The sequence below is a fragment of the Lissotriton helveticus genome, chromosome 4_1, assembly GCF_964261635.1.
Source record: "Lissotriton helveticus chromosome 4_1, aLisHel1.1, whole genome shotgun sequence".
NCBI lineage: Eukaryota > Metazoa > Chordata > Amphibia > Caudata > Salamandridae > Lissotriton > Lissotriton helveticus.
In genome coordinates this window covers 1,652,422,748-1,652,448,576 of record NC_136063.1, presented here as the reverse complement: position 1 = coordinate 1,652,448,576, position 25,829 = coordinate 1,652,422,748, and the positions used below count along the sequence as shown (strand labels likewise).

Sequence of the window (25,829 nt, the reverse complement as noted above, 5' to 3'; positions counted from 1 at the left end):
TAGAAGCACCTAACTAAGGAGACTAACCCTACATGGTCTGATACTGCAGATATACCTTAAGAATGCAAGGGATTGGGCATTGATGGAAAAATACTAGGTACAGTCAAGATTTCTAAGAGATGTAAAGACATTTATCTTATTCAGGAAGGCATCACCTGATAGAATTAGGCTTGGCAGTCCCAAATCAGATATACGGTCGACTGGAGAACCACCAAAGGACAGCTTGGAGAGTTCTGGCTTCTGATTGTGATGGTGAATCTTTTATACCTGAAATTACACAACTGACACTGTCCTGATGTACTTTCTGACGCAGGTGGCCTGACCGCATTGTCCTAGGACAGTGGGGGTGGTTAGGTGTCCTAACGGTTGGGAGGCCATGCTTGACCGCAGAACATAAACAAAGATCATTTTGTTCTGTACATATTTATAAAACTGTATGTGAGAGCGGAACTTACGCCAGGTGCTAGTATTGCAAGACGTTGCGGCTTCTATTTCGTCAAGCTAAGTTTCAAAACAATGTTTCAGTGGAAAGTCCCAAGATGTGTCAACCTGCACCAGCTGGTTTTGTGTACGTGGGTGGGCGTTAGTCTTGATGCTGTGGAAAATTACTGTACTGCACTTCGTGGTGGGGCAATTTTACCTTGTTGTTTTCAGTACAACAGAAAATGCACGTTTAACATTATTTAGGGCCTAGTGGATTTTGTGAACCTAAGGCATGTCTTTTTAGCCTCTGGCTTGGGTCTATAAACCCGGAATTCAGGGAATTTGCGGGATTTCATTTGCTGATTATGCATGGCAAAATTGAGGGTTTTAAGCAAATTTTCAGGTTCTCTCTGGTAGGGCCATATGTGACTTTTATCCTGTCAAGGTAGATAAGAAGTGCTCTTTTTAGTGATCAGATGGTAGAGCGTGATTTTAACCCTTCATCACAAGGATAGTACTATTAGTACTTGAAGTGGACTAGCATCAACCATAAAGAATAATCTAGTTTCTCGCAGGCATAATCTGTGTACTGATGGTTCACGATGCTGCTGTTTGCAAGAATGAATCCGAAGCGTTCCCGTAAGAGGTAAAGATGATGGGAGGATGGTGCCCCTGGTATTCCAAATGAGACGAGGAAAAATGTACACAAGCTTGCGTCAGTTGGTGAGATAGACTATGAACCCTTTCATGATAGTGCTACATCTTTTCTTGAGGATTCTTCAGGCTTCTTCAAGCTTTTGAGTCCTATTTTGAAAGCTGGCAATTAAGGTCATTCAAGATTACACATGCATTCTTATGCCAGAATGGCAAAACAGCAAGTGACTATAATCGGAGTATTTAATAAAGGAGATTAGAGGGATGTGATGTAAGGAAGGCAAGTGATGATAAACCAAACAAACTACTTGACTTCAGTGAATCCTTTTCTGGTAGAGACTATCTAACCACAGATTCCCGACTTTGCAAATTCTCCCAGGCCTAATACTGGATCTCAAAACTGTAGACAGCAATTTCCTCACAGGTCAGTAGATGGTGGTGTGCGACTCCATGCCCTAATCCAACATTGGGGCCACTATATTTGCACCAACTCCGGATTCTGGCTTCGGGATTTTTCTGATCTCTGTCCATGCCGTCGGACACAGAGCCTATAGAAATCAGAATATGCCAGTGAGCAGATATCTAGAGTGAGATCTTATTAATGGAATGCATGATTCTATTCCACATATATGAGTGGAGGGTGCATCGTAGAGGAAACTGCAGTTCAATACAGTTTCATCCGGAAAAGACGTTACGGAAGGTAAGTAATTTGTTCTTCTGATACAGATTTAAAATTGCAGATTCCTCACCTTGTGAATAGATATCAAGTCAGTATCTCCCCAGGTATTGAGTCTGTAGAATGGCCTGTACCGCCAAACCTGGCCATCCAGGCAATAGTGCTTCGGGAACGTACAGAGAGACCGCCACATAGCAGCCATGAAGCTATCCAGGACTGGCATGAGGCAGGTAAATGCAAAGAGAGAGGCCCTACTACTCCAAGAGACAGTTCCTTCTTAGACTATTAGTCTCAAATATTTTCCCTTCTCTAATCAATCGCAACTATCACTAGCAAATACACTACCACACATACATGCATACAGCAAGTCTTGAAAGAGCCAAATATTGATAAAACCACTTTGCGTCTACAAATGTAATAATGAATACAATTTTACATGAATACATTTAAGAAAAACAATAGCAAAAGCTTGTCGCTGATCAAATGCAAAAAAGAAAGAAAAGGAGAGATAATACATAAGACATTCACAGTTGTCATTAAATAGTGTTAATTGTAGGAAACAGTAGCAGTAACACATCGTAGAAGCACATTTCTATTCAAATATGCAAAACTGTGTTCCCAAATTTAACAACCACTAGGCGTCAACGCATTTCGGTGGATAGAATCAGATAAAAACTACCTTCTTGAGGACATTAGAATGATCTCCTCCTAAGGATATTTTAGCATAAAAAACAGTGCTAGCACTCCGGTAAATCCACCTCACTTTGTCCGTTGCTTACTCTTTAAAAAAGAACTTTGAGTACCTCTATGTATCTGATGAAGCTGCTATAGATCTTATAAAAATCATCCAGCTATATACAGTGAAATTTCAGAGCCAACTTAGGTTCTTCATATCAGTGTAGTGGGACTTTAATGACTCATAACTCTCACGCCAATCCATTTCAGATTGTCCACCCTCTGATGGTAGGGGGACAAATTGAGATGTTTAAAATCCGTCCACTAGAATACATCATGAGCAGACAACAAATATGATAAGTCTGTCCCAGTTTCTTTAAGAACCTGTGCTGCCTTAATTGCGTCTGTTCTACAGTGTCAACCGCAATGGACATGAGGCTATGCAGTGGTAGCAGCTTTCACTCTAGTGGAATAAAAGCAGAAGCCTTCTGGGGGTCCCCTTGTGGCGAGCCCATAGCAGATCATAATAAAAAAGACAGTCCATTGGATTATGGTTCTGCACTACTTTTCCCTTTTTTGCTCTGGATGTTGATTTCTGGTCTGATCCATGTACAAATTGGTCACACACTGGAGCAGGTAAGGTGATGGACTGACCAATATTAACTACCTTCGGTATGAATGCTGCCTTCGTCTGGAGGACCAATTTGTCCACGAAAAACGATGTGTATGACCATTGGCTGGACAAAACCTGGAATTCGAGATATAATGGCAACGAAGAAATCCGTTTTGATGGTGAACAGGCATAAAGAACAGTTTTGCATCAGTTTGAAGGGAATGCAAATCAGGTATGTGAGAACGAAATTGAGGTCCTACTGTGGCATCACAAAAGGTGATGGCAGGAGCATGTTGGTCAGCCCTTTCAAGAAATACATCGCAATAGTTGATCTGAAAAGTGAAGACTCATCTGGCAAACGTAAAAATGCAGAAAAGATAACCCTTGACTGTTTTCACAGGAAGGTCTTGCTGGGCTAAAGACAGGCACAACAACGACGAGATGTCTGACAAGTTTGCATCCACGTGCTGAATGTAACAGGGAGAACCCCAAACAACAAACTTTTCACAGTGTTCTGTATGTACTGTTTTGTTAAATGGATGCCTGCCCGTCAAGATCACATCAACCACTTTGGGAGAGAGATCAAAAGCCATCAAGTGTTGGCATTCAATCTCCATGCGTGGCAGTAGAGGTTGTGCAGACTCAGATACAGGACCCGGCCCTGCTGCTGTGACAGGAGATCTTCCCAAAGTGGCAGCCGGATAGGAGGACAAACACTCATGGGCAGAAGTTCCGGGTACCACACTCTCCTTGCTCAGTCCAGAGACACTAGAACAACTTGGCCCTGGCGTTTCTTATTCTTTTTCAGCACTCTGGGCAGGAGAGGTGGGGCAGGGGAAGTTCAAGCCCCCACTGAATTGGGAAAAGTTGTGGAGGGAGAAATGCACTGGGAACTACAACGAGCAAAAGTTTGAACATTGCATGTTTTTTATGGTGGCAAATAGAGTTGGAAACACAGGATGAGTGGCCGTACATAATAAAATAATGAGGGGTTCCAAGGAGGACGTACCCTAAGATTGGAAGTACCTTGCAATTGTGTTGAGCTCACATTTAATAATATAAAAAGAACCATGATTTGTGAACTCCGCTACAGAAAAGTTGAGAACTCCATTACCAGTAACCAAGCATTATCAAGGAACTGTACCACAGTGACATTTGACTTGTGGCAGTGATTGATTACACAGTTGTATTTGACAAAGCCTAGATGGTGACACTGAATATACGGGGATACTCAAGGTGCCAGAAGAAGTTTGTTCCATCTGGATTGGACAAAGCGATGACAACAAAGTGGACTCTTTAGAGAATTGAAAATAAGGTATTCGTTGATGATACATAAAATTATTAGTCCTGAAGAAGACATACAACTATGAACCCTGAAGAAGGTGCACTAAATTAATAGTTCTTAAGAAGCACATGGAGTTGGGCAGATATAGGGATGCAGATGTCACATCTGGAGCGGGACGGATCTGAGACAGAGCAGCACGACACTTGTGTGCTACAGCGCTCAAAGTAGGCCTAATGTTCAGCATGAAACAAGCTCAGAGTAAGGAATATGCTACTTACCAGTATGCATCTGTTCTTGGCATGTAGGGCTGCTGACATTCACATCTTATGCATAGATCGCCGCCTAGTGTTGGGTCCGGATGATTGCACATTGTTGTCCTGGAAGAGTCTTCGAAGTATCACGAGATAGGTGGCTCCTCCCCTGGACTACAGTGCGCATGGGCATCCTCTCCATCCTCAGATTGTTTTTCGCCATTGTGGCAGGGATGGAGTATGAAACAGTAAGTGATGTCCATGCTAGAGATTAATTCTGAGTGCTACAGCTGCAACAGGCACCGGGGAGGAGGGAGGGCGATGTGAATGTCAGCAGCCCTACATGCCAAGAACAGATGCATACTGGTAAGTAGCATATTCCGTTCGAGGCATGTGGGCTGCTGAATTCACATCTTATGCATAGAATGTATAGCAGTCTCCTCCTAGCGGCGGTTGCCCGTGCCAGCTGCAGCAGTTTGAAAAAGAGTTTTGAGTACAGCCTGCCCTACAGCTGCTTGCTGTTTGGAGTGTAAATCTACGCAGTAGTCTTTGGTAAATGTATGTATGGTAGTCCATGTGGCTGCCTTACCTATGTCTTCTAGAGGAATGTTTCCTAGGAAAGCCATGGATGCCCCTAACTTGCGTGTTGAATGCGCTCTTGGGGGAACTGTTAATGTGCGTTTAGCTTTTTGATAACAGATTTGTATGCACTTAACAATCCATCTGGCTATACCTGACTTGGAAATGGGGTTGCCTTTGTGCTGTGGTGAAAAGGCAACGAACAGTTGCTTAGTCTTTCTGAAAAGTTTTGTTCTGTCTATATAGTACAGGAGAGCTCTTTTAACGTCTAGGGTATGTAGAGCTCTTTCTGCCACGGAATCTGGATTAGGGAAGAATACTGGCAGTTCAATAGCTTGATTGATGTGAAACTGGGACACCACCTTCGGCATAAATTTAGGGTTAGTTCGCAGCACTACCCTATTAGCGTGAATTTGTATGAATGGCTCCTGAATAGTTAGGGCTTGCAGCTCACTAACTCTTCTGAGTGATGTAATCGCCACTAGAAAAGCCACTTTCCATTTTAGGAATTGTATCTCACAGGAGTGTAGAGGTTCAAAAGGTGGTCCCATTAGTCTGGTAAGAACCATGTTGAGGTTCCAGACAGGTGAAAGTGGGTGTCTTGGAGGAATGATTCGTTTGAGTCCCTCTAGGAAAGCTTTAATAGCAGGTATTCTGAAGAGTGAAAGGTGCTGCTTTTCTGAAGATAAGCTGCCACCGCAGCTAAATGTATACGAATGGAACTGTAAGCCAGATTGCATCTGTGTAAATGTAAGAGATAACATATGATGTTTTGAGTAGATGCATCTAGCGGATTTATGTCATTATTGTTACAATAGATGACAAATCGTTTCCACTTCGCCGCATAGCATGCTCTGGTTGTAGGCCTCTTTGCCTCTTTGATAATATTCATACAGTCGGGAGGCAAGTTTAGGTAACCAAACTCTATGACCTCAGGAGCCAGATCGCAAGGTTTAACTGTTGCGGATCTGGGTGCTGAATGTCGCCATGGCTCTGCGTTAAAAGACTGGGTGTTAATCGCAGCCTTTGATGAGGAACCACGGAAAGTTCTAGGAACGTGGTGTACCATGGTTGCTGCGCCCATGTTGGAGCAACTAGGATCAGTGTCATTGAGTGTTGTCGCAGTTTGCGTGCCACTAGTGGTATGAGCGGGGCTGGGGGAAAAGCGTACGCAAACTTGCCTGACCAGTTCATCCATATCGCATTGCCCTGAGATTGCGTATGTGGTAACCTGGCGGCGAAGCTTTGGCATTTTGCGTTTTCCCTTGTGGCGAACAGGTCTATTTCTGGGTGACCCCACCGCTGTAAGTACGGTTGCAGCACTGAGGGATGTATCTCCCACTCGTGCATCTGGTGGCTGTGTCTGCTGAGCAGGTCCGCCATCTGGTTGTCCCTGCCTGAGAGGTGTTCCGCCATGAGGAAGATGTTTCTCTGAATGGCCCACTTCCACATGCTTTGCGCTAGATGGGACAACTGTGGAGAGTGTGTGTCCCCCTGCTTCTGTATGTAGTACATGGCAGTCATGTTGTCCGTCCGGATTAACACGACTTTGTTGCACAAGTGTACCTTGAAAGCTTTCAATGCCATAAAGATTGCCATCAGTTTCAGCAAGTTGATGTGCATCCGTTTCTGCTGTGTCGTCCATAGTCCCTGCACTGTGTAATGGAGGACATGCACTCCCCATCCTAGGAGAGATGCGTCCGTCGTCAGCACTATTTGTGGTACAGGTTCTTGGAACGGTCGGCCCTTGCAAAGGTTTTGTGGGTTCCACCAATGCAGAGAGCTGTATGCGCGACCGGTCACCAACTCTAGGTCTTTCAATTGTCCTAGAGCCTGGTTCCACTACGGTGCTAAGCACTCCTGAAGCGGACGCATGTGTAGTCGTGCATGAGGGACTATGAAGATGCAGGAGGCCATCATGCCTATCAACTGCATAAACACCCTTGCTGTGAGCGAGTGTTGGGGTCTGAATTTCTGAATGAGTAACAGAATGCTGTTGATTCTTGCTGAGTTTGGCTGCGCCTTTGCCGCCAGAGTGTTTATTGTTGCTCCCAGGTACTGTTGTACATGGGCGGGCTGAAGATGAGACTTTGGGTAGTTTAATGAGAATCCTAAGCTGTGTAGGAGGTGAATAGTGCGGGACACGTGGCTGGCACATTGCTAGGCTGATTTTTCTTGGATGAGCCAGTCGTCCAGATAGGGGTAGACGTGAATATGGTTTCTCCGTAGGTGCGCAGCCACTGTCCCTAGGCACTTGGTAAACACCCTGGGGGCTGTTGTCACCCCGAAAGGCAGTACCTTGAACAGGTAGTGCTGATTTTGGATGGTAAACCTGAGATACTTCCTGTGTGCTGGATGTATTGGTATGTGGAAATACGCATCCTTTAGGTCTAGGGTTGCGAGGAAGTCTCCCTGACTGAGTAATGGTAGAACTTGCTGTAAAGTGAGCATGTGAAAGTGTTCTGACAAGATGTATTGGTTTAGGGGCCTGAGGTCTAGTATTGGCCTGAGAGACCCGTCCTTTTTGGGGATTAAGAAGTACAGAGAGTACACCCCTGTACCCTGTTCCTGTATAGGGACGAGTTCTATGGCCCCTTTTTGCAGCATGCTGATAACTTCTTGCTGCAATAAGTGTATGTGCTCCGCGGACATAGGACGGTGTTTTGGGGGTATGTTGGGTGGAGTGGAGGTTAGCTCTAGACAATAACCATACTGAATGAGTTGTCTCACCCACCTGTCTGTGGTAATGCTTTCCCAGACTGGCAGGAACTGTTGTAATCTGCCCCCGACCGGTGTTACATGGTCCGGGGGCAGCGACAAGGCGTCACTGTTTAGTATTGGCGGAGGATCTGGTGTTGTTATTCCCTCGTCCTCTGCCTTTACTGCTGTTGCCACGGTATCCACCTCTGCTTGTTTTAGTATAGGTGGTTTGCGTGTTCCCCTTATTGTATTGAGTCTGCTGCGATGCCTGGCCTCTTGAAGCTCCTCTGTTATTGGAGCGACGAAAGGAACCTCCTCTGAATTGTTGTGACTGCAAGGCCCCCATAGATTTGGCTGTCTCTGTGTCTTTTTTAATCTTTTCTAAGATTGTGTCCACATCAGGACCAAATAAAAAATCAGGGTTTACAGGCTGATTTAATAATGTGGTTTGAATCTCTGGTTTGAACCCTGAGATACGCAGCCAAGCATGCCTTCTGAGTATGATACTTGTGTTGATGGCCCTGGCTGCAGTGTCAGCTACGTCCAGCGCACATTTAATGGAAGCGTTGGATATTAGTTTCCCTTCCTGTATTAGTGTTTCTGCTCCTTCCTTGTAGGCATCAGGCAAATGTTGTAGCAGTTGCTCTAATGTGTCATAATGTGCCCTATCGAATCTGGCTAATAGGGCCTGTGTGTTGGAAATTCTCCAGATGTTAGCTGCTTGTGCAGCCACCCTTCTCCCAGAAGCTTCCAATACTTTGGAATCTTTGTCTGGAGGAGGAGCATCACCAGTAGTTTGGGAGTTGGCACGTTTACGAGCATTGGAGACCACCAAAGAGTCCAACGGCACCTGTCCCTTAATGTATGTAGGGTCCACAGGCGCCGGTCTGTATTTTCTTTCAATTCGTGGGTTAACAACCCTTGCTCTTGTGGTCTCCTTAAAAATGTCTCCTGCGTGTTTGAGGACACCCTTTAACATTGGCAATGTTTTAACAGATTTCTCTGAAGTGGAGAAAGTGTCAAACAAGAAATCCTCCTCAATTGGGTCAGCATGCATGTCCACATCAGGATTATGTGCTGCCCTCTCTATTAATGTGTTAAACGCCGCTGTATCCTTTGTTGGCGAAGTTTTTACAGGATAAGAAAGAGTATCAGGGCTAGGTTGTGACTCCCCCTGGTCAATAGGGTCTGCCCAGGCTTGAGCCTGGTCATCTTGATCATTGTCCGCAGGGTAATTATATTGTTCATCATAGTTATACCCCATCTCCTCATTAGAGCGTGTGGGTGAGTATGCAGAAGTGCCCTGTCCATGGTACTGTACAGTTTCAAAATGGACAGGTAGTGGAAGAATCCTTTTTTTCCGACCTGATCTTTCTTTGATAAATAGTAAGTGTTCCGGTATCGGTGTCGATATGGAGCTTTGACTGATCATCATAGGAGGGTTCCTGGTACATAACGTCCTCTTCTAGAGGATGACTTCTTTTCCCAAGTGACACAGTTTTGGGTGGTTCGATCCCTGTTTTCGGATCGATCGCCTTAGGCCGTGCTGTTGGGGGCAGTCCGAATATTATCGGCGGCTTTGGGGCCGGTGTCGATATCGGACCGACGGACTTCGCCTTGTCGTCGTGCTTTTGGCCTTGCGTCGACTTCGGTGCTTGTTGCGTCGGAGGTGCGCTCCTTTTCCTCGATTCGACTTGCTCCTTCGAGGCGCCTTTGGATTTTGGCTCGAGGGCTTTGACGAGCTGTTGTTTTTCGACTCGGTGCCTCGGTTCGAGGGCCTTTCGAGACTCGAGTCCTTTGTTTGTGTCACTGTCCGTCGACGCCGACCTCGTCGGTTTGACGTACTTGGCTTTAGCGATGGACTTAGCGCACCAATCTTCAGCTCGACACCCTTTGTGGTTGACCTCACAGGGTCGTCGACACTTTTTTTCGACATCGAATCCGATGTGTTTGCACTCTTCGATCCGAAGGCTGTCTTCAGCAGTTTCTGTTTCGTGTTTGACTCGATCGCTTTCGGTTTCGCTTTTTGTAGGGCGACCGACGGCTCGTGTGATATATTCTTAGCCGGGCCGAGACGCGGGGCTATAGAATGTTTGTCATGATCTTGGCTAAGGCCTTTCGGCAATGCCTCGACCTGAGCCTTTGAAAGTTTTTGAGTGTCTTGTTTGGGCCCAGTACCCACTGCTGGGCCTAGTTCATCACTCGAGTCGTCATCGACGGCTCTGATGGGGGACACTTCGTCCCTTACCTTGTCGACGTTTTCATCTTCATCGACAGGTTCTTAGTCGTCTTCATAGTAGTTGGAGTTGTGCTCCGAACCTGGATCCGACGGCTGTTCTGGATCCTCAGTCTCGACGACCTCATCGTCGTCTTCGTCGAAGATATTCACCGGGTCGGGCGCTGGCTTCGTCATTGTTTGTCTTGCTGCACGTCGGAGCCGAAGCGTCTCCTTTGACCGGAACCGAGCACAAGCTAGACAGTTGTCCTCGTTGTGGCACTTGTTGCACACCGGCTGTACATCGATGTGCGGGTATTTTGAGTAACAAAGGGGGCATCGTTTGAACGGGCTCCGTTCCATCGACGATCGGACCTCTGGTGTCGAAAAGGCCATGTGGCTCTCTTCGACGTCCTGCTTCGAAAAGAAACTGGAACAAGAACTCGGCACCAATCGAAAGAACAATACCGACGACCCCAAAGGCCTTTTGGCCTTGTAGAAAAGTTTCCGAACTTGAGCAAAGAAAAGTACATCCGAACCCAATGGCGGAAAAAAACAATCTGAGGATGGAGAGGATGCCCATGTGCACTGTAGTCCAGGGGAGGAGCCACCTATCTCGTGATACTTCGAAGACTCTTCCAGGACAACAATGTGCAATCATCCGGACCCAACACTAGGCGGCGATCTATGCATAAGATGTGAATTCAGCAGCCCACATGCCTCGAACCTCATATTTAGCTATCAGAATGAGCCTTGAGCAGTCTCAATCGTGTTTATTTATACCCCATTGGTGGCGACCGGCCGTGGGGTTGTATATATAGTCACGGGGTTAGGGTCACCAGATCAGGCTGGGAGGTTCACTACATTCTGTACAACTTTATTCCCCTCTTAATATCTCAGCTTGCACAACTGAGATTGGGTCGAAGGTTGTATCTGTGGTTCAGGGTGGTTCTTGATCCTTTTGTGTCCTTGAGAGGGAGTCCCCTTGTGGCTGGCTGTGCCACTTCATTGTTGTGGGGCCCACTGTTTGACATCTCCAATGGATAGCCTGGTGTACCTTCAACCAATTTGTGTGAGTCCAATGCTCTGTCAAGTCCTGCCATCGGGCGTCTGGTGGCACCTTCTGCCTTGGTGGGAATAACAACAAGGTGATGGATGGAATGCTTGAATTAATCCAGCCACTGGCAATCGCTCAGGCCGCATACCAATTCATCTTTTTGGGGGGACGGGACAGAGGTACTGCCTAGTACTAGAATTTAGCGTTAGATGTGGGTGGACACGAGGACTGCCACAGGACACTCACCACACACACCTATAGTCTTCAGAGCACAGGTTTATTGGAGCTCCCTTGGAACAGGAGCATTTTGTATATCATTATTTTTTCTGGGATGCCGAAAAGGGCAAAAACCTTCTAGAGTAGGGAGCAAACTTGGAGAATACAGTTGACTCCGTATTTCAACTACAAACTATTTAGATAATCCATCTATTAGTACTATTGTGAAGCAGCCACCTAGAAAACTGGCAAAATCCAGACTGACCTTCAACCAGGACAACTCGCAATGCCCGTTGATAGCTACAGGACCAGGGACCTCAGCTCCACTCGTTTCTTGGCCTGCCCTGCACTACGTTATGTTGTCAACAGCCTCTTCGAGGCTTGGGAAGCATACTTTCTTCCACAGTTGGGCTTTCGTCTTCAATGTCCCTTGGTGTCGTGCATGGGCTAGCTTCATCACCTATTGAGCTAGTGATGCTGGTATGATGATCAGGTGTAGTAGCAGCCCGTCTGGTATGGCACCCAGTTCGTTCTTGACCCTCCAGAGTTGTGTCAGTCTAGTCTTGTCTGGAATAACCCACTGGTTGGCATCTTACAAGAATGTTCTCCCGTTCCCTCTTGGAGGGTGGTGATGACTTTTGATGGTATCCTGCATTCGGGCAGAGTTTGGAAAAAGACCTGGCCCCACTGAGATCCACAATTATATCGCCTGTGCTGGGAGTGCCATTCTTGTTAGTTTGCTTTGTTGGCTAGGCACATGTCACTGCACAGCCAAAATTGGCCTGGTTGCCTTGGTTTCTCTAGTACTACAATTAGGGACACCAATGGGATGGGGCCGTGCACCTTTTCTATGACATTGAGCTTCTCCAATTTCTCTAGTTGCAGTTCAACAAGCAGCTGTGCAATTCTGCAGCGCTGGATTGCCAAGGGCTTCACCGGCTTGTAGATGTGTAACTTCACTTGTGGCCTCTTCAGACATCTTATTCCTTTGAATAGATCGGAGAATTTGTATATGCTGTTGTCCACTTGAGCAACCTGAACAGTCAGGTCGAAGATTACTAGACCAAAATCCTTAGTCATGTGGCACTCCACGACAGTCTCCAACTGTTCTTTGATAATGTGGAATTTGGCAGGTGTCTCTGTCTCTGCTTTGCACCATGACATACATCACTCCTAGCAGCAGGAGTGGTTCATGGCCCCCATACGTATACATTTTGGTCATGGTGGACAGGCTAGGTAGTGCCTTGTGCACTGTAGTTCGCTCATTACATTTAATGACACTTCAGTGTCAATGAGGGCTTTGACGACCATTCCTCCTACGCCTGGCAGGAGGTGAGTCTCTCTGTTCGGTCTCCTTCGGTGTGAGGTGCCCAATTGCCTTTGAGGGTGTCATTTTCCCTCCGGTTTAGCAGGTCTTTGGTCTGTTCCAACGGACCCTTGAGAAATTGTTAGGGTTCCAGCACTGGAGCAGGTCTTCACCTGTGCCAGGCAGTCCTCCCTCCCACAATTTCTGTATATGGATTCAGATGCATGGTCCAGTGGTCTTGTGTGTCCTGCAATGGGTTGGGCAAGGAGGGCATCCACCACATTCATCTCCATCTCGATTGTCGGTTGTTTGGTAGACAGGGGGTTGCTTTGGTCGGACGCTAGAACCATATCCATTTCTGTTACATATACATGTGATGGGTCACGAGACTGAGGGAGATCCAGAAAACTGTAGAGGCGGAGGTCAGGCTGGTTAAGAATGAGGCCTCTTAACATCGCAGATCTACAGCATTGGACGAGTCGCATGCAGTACTTTTGGGTTGATCGTCTTCGGTACACATACTTGAGAGTTCTCGCAGGTGAGCAAAGAAGCTGGTGATGGATTTGCTTTTGAGTTGTCATGCCTGTCACAATTTGAACCGCTCAAAGTCTTGGTTGAGTTGAGGGTCAAAATGGGCATACAGGGCTCTGACTGCTTCATCATAGTGATTTTCTGCACCAGTCCCAGGAAGGTGTTCAAAGAGCTTATATATCTCCTCCACCACATAAGGCAGAAGCTTGATTGTTCCGTTGGTTTCTGGTGTTGCTCGGAGGTAATTATGCTAGGTGGCATAGCCATGTTTTCCATCACGGTGAAGCTGTGGATGGGTCCACTGGTTCACTGAAGAGTTGCAGCGCAGTGACTGGGTTGTGCGGATTTGAAGCGTTCCCTGGCTGCACGCCTGGTGCATGTGCTCCTACCTTCTCCATTATTAGCTTCATTAGCCATGGTGTGGAGTTGGCGTTACCCCATGTTGTGGGTTTGGCCTGGGCTTTGAAAGTGGCAGGGTGTAGTTGATGTCTATCGGGATTCCCTCTGTCAAGGTGTGTGCAAGAGAAGCAGGTCCCCTGCTTCACTGCAGGGGTGCCTCTGTGCTGGTGCTGTGGTCTGCGGGGTGCATGTACTCACAGCGTGCAGCAGCTATCCTGGGCTCTGGTGCTGAAGAGGCATGCTACTCTTGAGCTTCTTGCTTGTCCTCTAGCTGTCCCACTAGTGCTTCTTGGAAAAGAATGTGCTGGGCCTTTAGTGGTCCACGTGGAGAGCAGTTATCTGGGCCTTAGCGGCTGTTTGAGCATTACTGATACGCTGGATGGGGTGTAGACATGCTAGTGCACAGTGATGCGGTGCACGTCCCCGGCCCAGATGTGCTTTAAGCCAGAGTTGCTGTTATGCACGTACTGCTTCAGCCGTGAAAAATGCTCATGCAGCTGCCGACTTAGAAAGTCAACACCAGCAGGGGGTCATTCGCTTGCCGCAGGGCAGCATCCTTGTCGCCAAGTGTTATGTGCCACAGCACTCGTGGTATGCCTGATCCGCAGCGTGTAACACAAACTCACATTCACTCGTACTTTAGCTATTGGAAGGAGCCTTGATCCTGTTCATTTGTACTACATTGGCTGCACCTGACAGTGGGGTTGCATTCACCTTTACGTGGTTCTGGGTCAGTGGATCAGGCCGGGTGTCTCAAAACAGACGTGACATTCCAACGTCCAAGTGAATTGCTATAAAAATTCTCCAGATTGGTCAGGGCCTGGGGAAAGTCAAAGTTGAGGAATCTGCATCTAGAAGTTTCGATCAGAAAATGACCGATTCAAACGCCATAGTGAAAAACATGTCCAGGGCTTACTGGTTGAATTACAGAATTATCCTCAATTTAAATGTTTAGCAACTCTCCTTGGACTATATAGCTAAAATACTTCAAAATACCCTGATGGAAGCCACAAACTTTAATTTAACAATAGCACCTCTTGAATTTGCCCAGACTTTCCACATGTTCAAACTAAGGTGTATACTTTGCTCTTCTCTGGATACCCAACTTACTGTGTCAGTATACAAGAAGACTAAAAGTATGATCTCTTTCTTTAAAGTTCAAATTGGTTTGCTCCTGAACTCTTACCAGCACCATAAGGACAAAGGAGAGAACAGCACCAAGAAGAAACTGAGCAAAGACTAAGAAACTTAGCTACTTAGATCCTACACATCTTTTCTCAGTACCACAGAATGAAGTTGGGAACCTGGCCAATTGTAATAGGAGGTAATTAAAATTATAGTTTAGCAGTTAAGGCAGCATTACATAAACCAAGGAATGCATTTTGTACAAAACCAAGAATAAGACGATTGGAAGGGACAGCAATTAATGTTTCAAGTGTTATTATTCCTGTATAGCTACACACTGTCAATAAAGCTTTGCAAATCAATTGTATGTTTAAACATTATACAACTTAAGTATACAAGCATAATTGCCTGCGTACACACTATGGAATGCAAAATGTTATACCCATTTGTTACAGACCAGAGGACATTTCAGGTTCTAATTTTCTCTGAGGAGAATTAACCATCCATACCACTCTTTAGAATCCAGAGATGCAGCTTTACTAAAACAAATCCAAAATTCACACAAACAGTAAGTGCAAAGGGACTGAAAAAAGTGAGAGATGCCCAACCTGCACTGAAGGAACATCAGTAAATGCCTTTACAAAATCATCTTCGTCAAGCGCTCCAGCACCCCCTTCTTTAGCTGCACCTAAAGAAATATCAAAAGAGATTTAGAAATTGAGAAAGAGAGGGGTTGTGCAAATACCCACAAAGTAACATTTACCACATGTATCTATGATCAAGGCATTTAGAACAATGATATTAGGAAAGTAATAAAAGCCTGTTTAATAAACAAATGAGGACCACTTTGAAAGTACATAATCATTCACAGTTTCAACACAGGAACATGTAAAGCTTAGTGTGGCAAAACGTTAATATGGTAATCTTGTTTCTCATCAGCAAACAATCTCCACCAGATTCATTAAATTACTAACCCATCTCAAAATAGAATTCTGGAACAATGTTAATAACGGGTGCTAGGTGGAGCTGGCCCTGTCTGCCAACTAGTGGCTCCACTGGAAGTGACATGCATATGACACTTGCTGGTAGGTGATGTCTGTTCGTCCGAGTTCCCCTCCCCTGACCCCCAAACACACAAACACACACACACACACAAAAGCAAAGGACAGAGTATGAAGCCAGGGGAATAAAATGTATCCTCAAAAGGGGCAAAGGGAGGGTTGTAAGGAATCTACACCGTTTGCATCTGAAAAACAAGTTACTTATCTTTGGTAATGCTTTTGGTAGAGACTATCTAGCCGCAGATCCATCACCTTTTGAATATTCCCCAGACGTCGGACTGAATCCTGAAACTTTTCAGCAATATCTCTGCATCCCAGGAGGTGGTAAAGTGCGGCTCCACACAGATGCCGTATCGCTACGGAAATGAGGTGCAGAGGCCATTTAGGGGAAACTCCAGTGCACTGATTTCAGTTGCTTTCAAGGCTATCTGCGGTACCAAGTGCAGAGCCCTAATTTTGTGACCCATGTGCAGATTCCTAGACTTAGGATCCTATTAATGGGTACAGTACAATCACAGACCATGGAAGATCAGAGAGGAATCGGCAGCCTTATAGAATCTCTACCAGAAAGAGCTTTACCGAGGCAACTTGTTTTTCTGAGAGAGACTTCTAGCCACAGACTCCCCACCTTTGAATGGTTACCAAAGCAGTAATTATTAGGAGGTGGGTCAGTGACTTGGCTCAAACCAAAAAGTCCTGAAGAACAGAGCAGGCAAAATGTCCCTCTAGGCAAACAAGATTGTCTACACAAGAATACTTTGTGAGTGTATGGAGGGACACCCACATTGCAGTCTGGCAAATGTCCATGATGGGGACTAGGCATGCTAACATAGTAGTATCAGCTATGTCCCTGGTAGAATGAGCATGCAGTCCTTTCAGAGGCTGCTTTCTGGCCAAGCGTAGCATATCTTAATGCAATTCATGAACCAATAGGATATTTTCCTCTTTAGCAGATCCCTGCTTCTTTTTCCTCCAGGGAAGCTCACAAAGAGGTTATTGTCCACCTGGTGTTCTTTGGTGCAATCAATATAAAAGCTTAGAGCTCTCTGGAGGCCCAAACAGTGGAGTCTCTCCCCCTCTTTTGAGAAGCGAGGCAGGGCATAGAACACTGGCAAGTGATGTTTTGACCAGAAGGATGCCCATTTCAGCAAAACCAATTTTTCTGGGAAGAAGGTGGTGTAGAGCGGGTTGACACAGAGCTTGAAGCTCCCTTACACTCCACACTGATATTATGGTGTCACGAAACACACGGGCGAGAAAGGAAACAAAATGGATGAATGGTGCTGTGTTCCTTACAGAAAGTATACTCTTCCACAGCCAGAGGATTCACCCGACTGGGCTATGTCTCGAAGCCCCATACCAAGGATGCAACCTTCCTTTTCCCGACGTGGCTCCTTTAATTGGGTACTATCACCAGAGGACTCCGCCCCGGACCCTTCGTCAGCTACCCACAGCCAATACCTGAAAAGGAAAGCCCGACGTCAGAGAGAGGAAGAACAGAATCCCATAGACGCCGTCGGGTGGAAGACGTGGAGTCCGCCGCTGTGGAGATGGAGATAGCAGGCGAGGGTGTTCCGCTGCTGGTCTTGACAGCGAGACACTGAGGTCCAGAGAAGCTGGGAGAGCCAGGAGTCCAACAGTTCCACGCTTCGCTACGCTCCTGAAGGAGTGTGGCTCACACTGGTATGTGCACAGCTCTCAGGGTGGGCCGGGAGGAGGGAGAAAGTCGGTAGTAGCGGGCAAAGAGTAAAAAAACCCTGCCTATCTGACCAACCTCACTTCACAACTGCACGTACCAAGTGTCTTGGGTCCGTGGCACTCGGTGAATCCTCACTCCCCTTACCCGAAGAGGTACCCAGATAGGCCCTCTCGCCGACTACCTTTCTTCTCTTTCCCCGAGAACGACCAAATCTATGAGCCAATAGAAGAAATAAAACGAAACCCGGACCCTGAGGAGAAGAGTATCGAAGAAGGATAAGAAGTATTATCCTTATCAAACCATGGCTTATGCTACACGCTGTGTATATAAAGAAAAGATACTCACATCAACTCTCGATCCGTGCTAAACCTCACATATGGCAACGAGGAACACTGTCTTGAGAGAACAGGGAACAGCTGTGAAGTGGCTCAAAATGAGTGCACATCAGATTTGTGAAGCCCAGCTAAAGGTCCCACTGTGGCATGACAAAAGGAGAACAAGGAAACAAATAGTGTTACCCTTTCAAATAGCACATAACCACTTGACACTTAAACAATGAGGGCTGAACAGATATCCATAAAAAGGCCAAAAGATACCATTTAAATTTGCCCAAAGCAAAGTCTTGCCAGGCTCAAGGCAAAATAAACAACAAAATGTCAGATAACCTTGCCTGGTGGAGCACTAACTGCTGAGTGATGTTCCTAGCCACACATTTGTCCCAAAAACAGTTTTTTGTCAAGAGACTCCTGACTGCCAAGATGGCGCCAACCACCGCCAGAGAAAGGTTGAAGGTGTTCAGCTGCTGCAATATCTAGGTATGGGGTGAAAATTGTGAAGGCCTGGGTGCAGAACCCTGTCCTGTTGCAACAGAAGGTCCTCCCAGAGAGGTAGACTGATTAAAGGACAGATGTTCTGACTCCGGAGCTCTAGATACCATACTTTCTGTGACCAATGCTGGGCCACTTGGACCCGGTCAATCGTGATCTTCTTGAGAACTCGTGGTAGGAGTGATATCAGCAGAAGGGCATACAGGGGTACCAAGTTCCACTCAAGATGGACCGAGTCTCTCAATGGAAGACGCTTTGGGAACTCCAACGTGCAGAAGTACAGACGTTCAGCATTTTCAGCAGTGGCAAACAAATCGAGTCAATGTTCTCTCCAGTCTCAGAATAGACCTTGTGCCACTTCTGGGTGTGACTGGTTGATGGCTCAGTTTGTCTACCCTAGCATTCAACGACCCTGCCAGGCAGTTCACCAGCAGAAGAAAAATTCCTTCAAGCTCCACCCTTCTCCAGAGGCCCAAGGTCCATCACCCACCCGTCCTGGTTGTTGCAGTACTATCTAGCAGTGGTGTTGCCCATGAGCACCTATATCAGTCTCCGCTTGATTAACGGAAGGAAGACTTTCCAAGCATATGGCCCTCAGCTCCAGAAGCTTGATATGGTGTGGGACGCTTCAGTAGGCCAGAGGCCTCTAACCTCAACATCATTGGTTGCACCTGTCAACTCTGGGTGGGATGAGGAGAAGGGTCTCTGGCAGTCCAGTAACCACCTCTGCAGATCTGTTGCAGTCTCCTCCAAGATCAGGACATAGTCAGAGAGGTTCCATTGATGTTTGTCCCACTTAGACTTCAGGTTGCAATGCAGAGCCAACATGTGACACCTAGAATGCTTAACCAGCAGGATGTAGGAGGCCATCAGTCCCAGTAGCCTCAGAGTTGACTTCACTGACATCCAAGATAGAAAATCTGGATGTCTCGGTCTCTCTGAGACATCCAGAGGCACAAAGCTGAACCATGTCTAAAACGCACCAATGAAGGGGAGCATGGTTATAGTGAAACTCAAGGATAACAGGAAATTCGCAGTCGCCTGGCGGTGGTTGAAAACTGCCTGGAGTGTGCCCACTTTTGAAAAACAGTTGTTAGGGTGTAGGAAGACTGAGACCCCTCACCTCTGAAGGTGTGCAGCTACCACTACCATCACTTATGTGAACACCTGAGTAGCACTGTTTAGACCAAACGGGGGCACATCGAACTGGAAATGCTACTGTCCCACCATGAATTGCAGGTTATTTGGAAATAGGCATCCTGAAGTTCCAACTCCACTATCCAGTGTCCAGGGTCGAAGGCAGACAATACCTGGGCCAGGGTAAGCATTTTTAATTCTTTCGGATGAAGGCGTTGAGAGGGTACGTGTATAAAATAGGACTCAGGCCTTCTTTGGCACCAGAAATTAGTAGAAATAACAACCACGACCGACTTCTGCAGCTGACACTCTCTCGTTAGCCCATTTGGACATGACAGTTTGCACCTGCTGCAGCACAACATATAGATAGTTCTCCGTCAGTCAGTGGGGGGACAATGAAAAATTTGACAGCATGGAAAGGAAGAGTAAAGTGTACCCATTCCAAACAATTTGCAGGACCCACTTGCCCAATGTTACGAGCAGCAGAAACCGGCAAGAATTGTCGAATTCTACCTCCCATTAAATAGCTATGCTCCACTAATGGCACACTAAAGGGGTTTGGCAGGTGGGGATGCAGGAGGGGTGAGGGGCAGAGGACTGGGTAGTGGCCTGACCTGACCTTGACCACATGGGTGCCATGGCCTCAACCGCTGGTGGGGTTGGCGAGGAGGTAGAGATGAACCAAGAGAGCATGCGATGGCCCTACTCTTTTTTAACTGCTCTAAATTGGAATGAGATTGTCCCTTGTGCTTTGTCCCCAGAAGGGCAAGCACGTCAAAGGGCATGTCCATAAGGGATGATTGGACACTGACTGAAAACCCAGTGGACTGCAGCCAAGCATAGTGCAGAATGGCTACACTAGTGCCATTGGCCTACCTAATGGAATTAGTGGTGTCCAAGGCACAAGAAATTGTAAACTTGGCCACATCACGACTGTCCTGTATAGCTTGAGTGAGAACAAGCCAGAGATCTTCACCCCTGGAAAGACTTGAGACACTGAATCACAAAGTGTGTGGGAACAGGGCCCCAGGAGGTAGATAGCATTCACTGATGTAAAAGCAAAGTTGGTGGACAAGAAGAATCTCCTTCAAAACATCCCCACCCGTTTTGACTCTTTACCGGGGGGTGCAAGTTGCAAATAAGTTTGTGTTTGTCCTTATTGTAGATGCCTTCACCACAAAACTTTCAGGGAAGGGGTGCTGACGTAAAACTGCAGTGTTGCAGGGGGCAGGACAGTGGCATATGACAGTTGACCAGGGGGCCGGAGCAAGGTTTGGCCCACACCCCGAACAGGGTAATTATAAGTGCCTCGATGAAAGGCAAAATGGCTCAGTTGATGTATGCCCCAGCAAGAGGAATTTTGTCAGGACGTTGGTCTTGGCCGCCAAGGTGGGAAGCTAAAGGTCAAGGGCTTTGGCTGTGGCCACCCTATACATCATGACGATGTAGAAAGCGTACTGAGAAGCATGGAGACCACTAGCTTCCTGTAGGCCATCATTCTAATTCTCTTTGTGGTATGTCGGGCCAATCTCATCAGCTGCAATCAGGGTATGTATTTTGCCATGAGAAGGTGGCAGATTAAGTGAAGGAACTGGTGCAGCTACAGCATCTGAGCACTGCCTTGGTCAAACCTGAGCCAACTCAGTCAAAAAGGATAATAAGTACCTCATCTTCCGCTGTCGATGGAGTCGGCATCGATGTCGAAGTGCAGAGAACTTGCATCGATTGTGTAACCAGTGTCTGATTTGGAGCCATGAGAACCAGGATATTGGAGCCATAACAGGTCCTGGAATAGTTTCAGAGGGTACAACTAGCACAGACGGAGTGGCATTTATATAGGCTCTGTACTTAATTTCAGGAGCTGGGTGGTGTCAGTACAGAGCCACACGCACCACGTACTGGCATGCAGAAGTGCCTCTAAAAAGTTTCTGGATCCAGTCTGACCCCTGGGGAATATTCAAAAGTTGAGGAATCTATTGCTAGGATTCCCAATCAGAAAGAACAAACATGCACAGCTTGTTCTTCTAATAAATACGTACCTGTAGATTATTTACATTAACCATTCTCATAGCTTTTAAGAAAGATGAGAATCCAAGGAGGCTTGCAGGAAGTCCTTCAAAGAAACTAGAAGTGGATGATGCTGCCTCAAACAATACATGTGACATTTCCTGTTTGAGCTTATCACAAACAGATCAGTTTGTGGAAAGCACCACATAGCAAACACCGGATACATCTCTTAAACCAATCCCCACAAGTAGTGTGCAGTAGAATCTGCGGAGGATGTCCACTCACTAAGTCTGCAGTCCAATTCCCCTCACCATCAGATAAACTTCTTGAGGATCAATCCCTCTATGCCCCAATGCTAGGGCAAGCCTGCACCTTACAAGGGAACCCCACACCTCCCCACTAATTAAAAAAGTGCAGGGCAGTAGTGTTTTCTATTAACATCCAAATCTGCTTCCCGCTAAATTTGGGGAACCAAGACCTTCAATGCACACTTCACAACCCCGCGCTCACGAATATTGATAAGTAGGAGATGTTCTTTGTTGGTCCAAAGGGCATTGAAAGTCAAACATTTGATGTGCACCCTCGCAATCATACAGAGAGACATCTGTACCCAGAGTGAGCTAGGGCCATGGACTCAAGAATTAGAAAAAGATACCTTCGCCCTGAAACAACTCCGACATAGGAGGATTCCCATAAATCGTTTACAGCATAATGGCCACAGTAGCGAGTTCCTCCCTAAGTATGGACAGATGTGAATGTCCTGACAATGGAGATGTGCCACTACCACTGCCATTGCCATCAACATGGGAAATATTCAAGGTTGGCATGTGATGGAGGGAGTTCAGCAGATAGAAGTTAGCTTTTGCAGGACCATAGAGATAAGCAGAGTTTGAGCCTGATCGGATGAGGGAACATGCTTAATAGTGTCATTTCGAGCATCTTTTTCAACAATCTATTTAGAAATCTATGATCCAGAACAAAACTCAATCTACCGATCTTTCTTGGGCACCAGAAACTTCCTGCTTGCTCTAGGAGTTAATCAACTTTTTATCCCTTGGCTAAAGGGGACGAGATTGCAGTCATTAAAGATGTTTGATTGAGGAGGGGAGGCAGGCAGAACAGAATGGCACAAAATCTGCAGCAATCAGTTGAAGGACCCAAGTAGTGTGAAGTTATCCTCTGCTGTCGAAAAAGAAATACAGCTACATGACCCCTCTACTGGTATCTCAAGGTGCAGGCAATAGAAGTCAAAGAGGTTTCGTGCTTTGGGTGGTAGATGAATAGGAAGGAGATGGCTGTCCTTTTTCCTGAGCCTCTGCTCAAATTATGAGAAGATGGGCAGTTCTTGCTTTTGCAATTCGAGACTGCATCTGCTGGTAGCTAAACTAGTGGCTGCAGCCCTAAACTCCCAGTACTATCTAGGGAAGCACTTTGTAGAAAATTAATGAATCAAACAACAAAAAACAGCTTCAATGAGTCCACTTTATCACCAAATTGGTACTGGATATAGAAGGACATTTCCAGCAATGGGGCCTTGCAATCCTCCTAGAAGATAGTGCCCCCCCCAATCGAGGAGTGTCACATAATCCAGTCCACAAATCGTACCAGGCCAAAACACATTGTATTTCTTTATGTTAGCATGTAGCAAGCATAAATCTGTACTGTAACAAGAAAAGATGATACAGAGCACATGATCTATGGTGGGCTGCTCATTTTGTAGAAATGTAAGCTGAAAACATAGTAGGGACTTGCTAAGAGGCAGCCATCTTGTTGGCTGCCTGTTCTATTTTGACTACTAAGAACTTTGGAAGTGAACTCTAACATGGAAGAAATAAGTTTTCCAGATTTAGATGTACCTTGTAAATTCATTATGTCGCAATGAATTAGATGCCATTATTGTTGATTGTTATTGACTCAATACATGTAATTTAGTAATTTAGCAAATTGCAAAATATTAGACTGTAAAATTATTTTTTAAAACAAAAAAGAACAAAAGTTACTTACCTGTAAACTGTGGTTCTCCAGTAGTGGTATCTTTCATAGATTCACATACTTGAATCATTCCGCGTCAAAGTGGGAGTCTCACGGTACATAAAAATAGCAATATATATGCATAACATAGCTATATCATAGGTAAAATAGAAACTGGAAGTAAAATTACTAGAAGTTAATAGGAAAAAACTTTTAACTTTCAAGACTCCTCAAAGTCATTATAAATAGTCCAAACTAAAGCCAATCAGGCGACAGCACCCTCTAGGACCTTCTCCTCAGAGGTTCAGGCTCTCAGATTTTCCAGCACAAGTGTGATATAAGAGGAAAGGAGAAGAGGGAAGCCTCTGAGGGAAGTGGGTGGGTCACATGTGAATCTATGAAAGATACCAATACTGGAGAACCACAGTTTACAGGTAAGTAACTTTTGTTCTTCTCCAGTATTGGGGTATCTTTCAAAGATTCACATGCTTGAATCAGAGTAGAAAGCAGTAATTCCATAATAATGCTTGTGAGATCATCAAAGAAGCAGAACTGTGAACACAAGAAAAACTGTACGCAGACTGAGAAAACATGTAAATATATAAATATATACACACATATATATATATATATATATATATATATATATATTATATATAAATAATCAAACCACAAAATATATATAGATCAATATATAAATAATTATATAAATAAATAAATATATATGACGTGAACATTCTAAAGGACCCCAGGTGGAACTGCTATATTTTGAAACTGGCACTGAGGAAAGCGGAAACGCTGAAACACGTCTGCCGATAGTTTCACACATTAAGGACATTGCGCTATGTTTTGGTGAAGATTAAAGCAGTGTGGATTTACCTTGGCTGTGTCGGTCCCTTTTCTAAGAAGGAAGGGGTATTGGTCCGATGTAAAGAACGGTAAGCTGACACCGTTCTACTGACACCCCCTCCCGGTCTGGTGCCCCGCATTGGATCAGCAAAGTTTGGGTGGAGCATGAAAGTGCAAAACGCGGAGCCCCCCCTAGCTGCCAAACACCACAGTGTGAAAAATACTGCTTGCAAAGGGGAGGAAGTGTTAGGTATCTCCCACTAACTCACAGTGCGGATTCCATCAACTAAACCCTGCCTTTGTGTTCAATGTGCTGTGAGCTGGCTTAACCTGTTTTGGGACACCACTGTGTGTCGGGCATGCCATTCACTGTATTGGCGCCCTTGCTGGCACCAGCGCATTGTCGAGGGGCAGATGTAAGCAGCGCACGAAATGGAGGCAATATACCCTTAAGAGGAGTGAAGGGGCCGTGTCTTCACCATGAGGGAGTGAGGACGTGAACATTCTAAAGGACCCCAGGTGGAACTGCCTTATTTTGAAACTGGCACTGAAGAAAGCGGAAACGCTGAAACGTGTCTGCCGATAGTTTCACACATTAAGGACATTGCGCTATGTTTTGGTGAAGATTAAAGCAGTGTGGATTTACCTTGGCTGTGTCAGACCCTTTTCTAAGAAGGAAGGGGTATTGGTCCGATATGTATATAGTTATATATAATCAATGTAGGAGGAGGGAAGAAACGTAGACTCACCTTATTTAAAAAGATTGCGGAGAACCGCTTGTCCCACAGACGTGTCGGCATTGCTGGCAGCTTTCAGACAGTAGTGCTTGGTAAAGGCGTGCCTGCTGGACCACGTTGCAGCTCTGCATATTTGATGAAGAGACATACCAGCAAAGAGAGCAGTAGAAGAGGAGATTGCTCTTGTAGAATGTGCTCTAGGAGTTGCGTGCAGAGGTCTACCCGCTTGCTGATGACAGAAAGAAATTGCAGCATAAATCCAACGTGTGATGGACTGTTCGGATATTGGATGTCCTTTACGCATTTTGCCATAGGCTATAAAAAGCAGATCAGACTTACGTATCAAGGATGTCCTTTGAAAATAAAATTTTAGACATCTCTTGACATCAAGAGTATGTAAAGTCCTTTCCGCAGGTGATTGTGGATTAGGAAAGAAAGTCTTCAAAATGACCGGCTCATTCAGATGGAAATCAGACGGTACTTTAGGCATAAAAATCGGGTTAGTGCGGAGCACTACCGAATCTCTGGTGAATTGGAGGAAAGGCGGTTTAATAGAGAAGGCTTGAATGTCACTGACCCGCCAAGCTGATGTGAGGGTCAACAGCAGAGACGTTTTCCACAAAAAAAATTCAAATCGACCCTATGAATAGGTTCAAAAGGGTGTCTGAGTTGTGACAGAACAATGTTATGATGCCAGAGTGGAGGTGGGTGACGGATGGGAGGAAACATACGAAACAATCCTTTGAAGAATTGCTGAATGATCTTAGAGGAGTAAAGAGAGAGTGAACCGTCCTGTCGGAATCTTGAGATAGCCGCAAAGAATACCTTAAGAGTAG

General features: G+C 45.8%; 1 protein-coding gene across 26 annotated transcripts in view; it reads right to left on the bottom strand.

Moving 5' to 3' along the window:
- Positions 1-25,829, bottom strand: part of CLASP2 (cytoplasmic linker associated protein 2) — a 2,039,150-nt gene that overhangs the window by 1,195,448 nt on the left and 817,873 nt on the right. For all 26 annotated transcript variants that reach the window (XM_078688301.1, XM_078688302.1, XM_078688307.1 and 23 more), the window contains one exon: positions 15,314-15,393. In XM_078688301.1, coding sequence (XP_078544427.1) covers positions 15,314-15,393 — 80 coding nt within the window. The remainder of the gene's footprint in view (positions 1-15,313; positions 15,394-25,829) is intronic.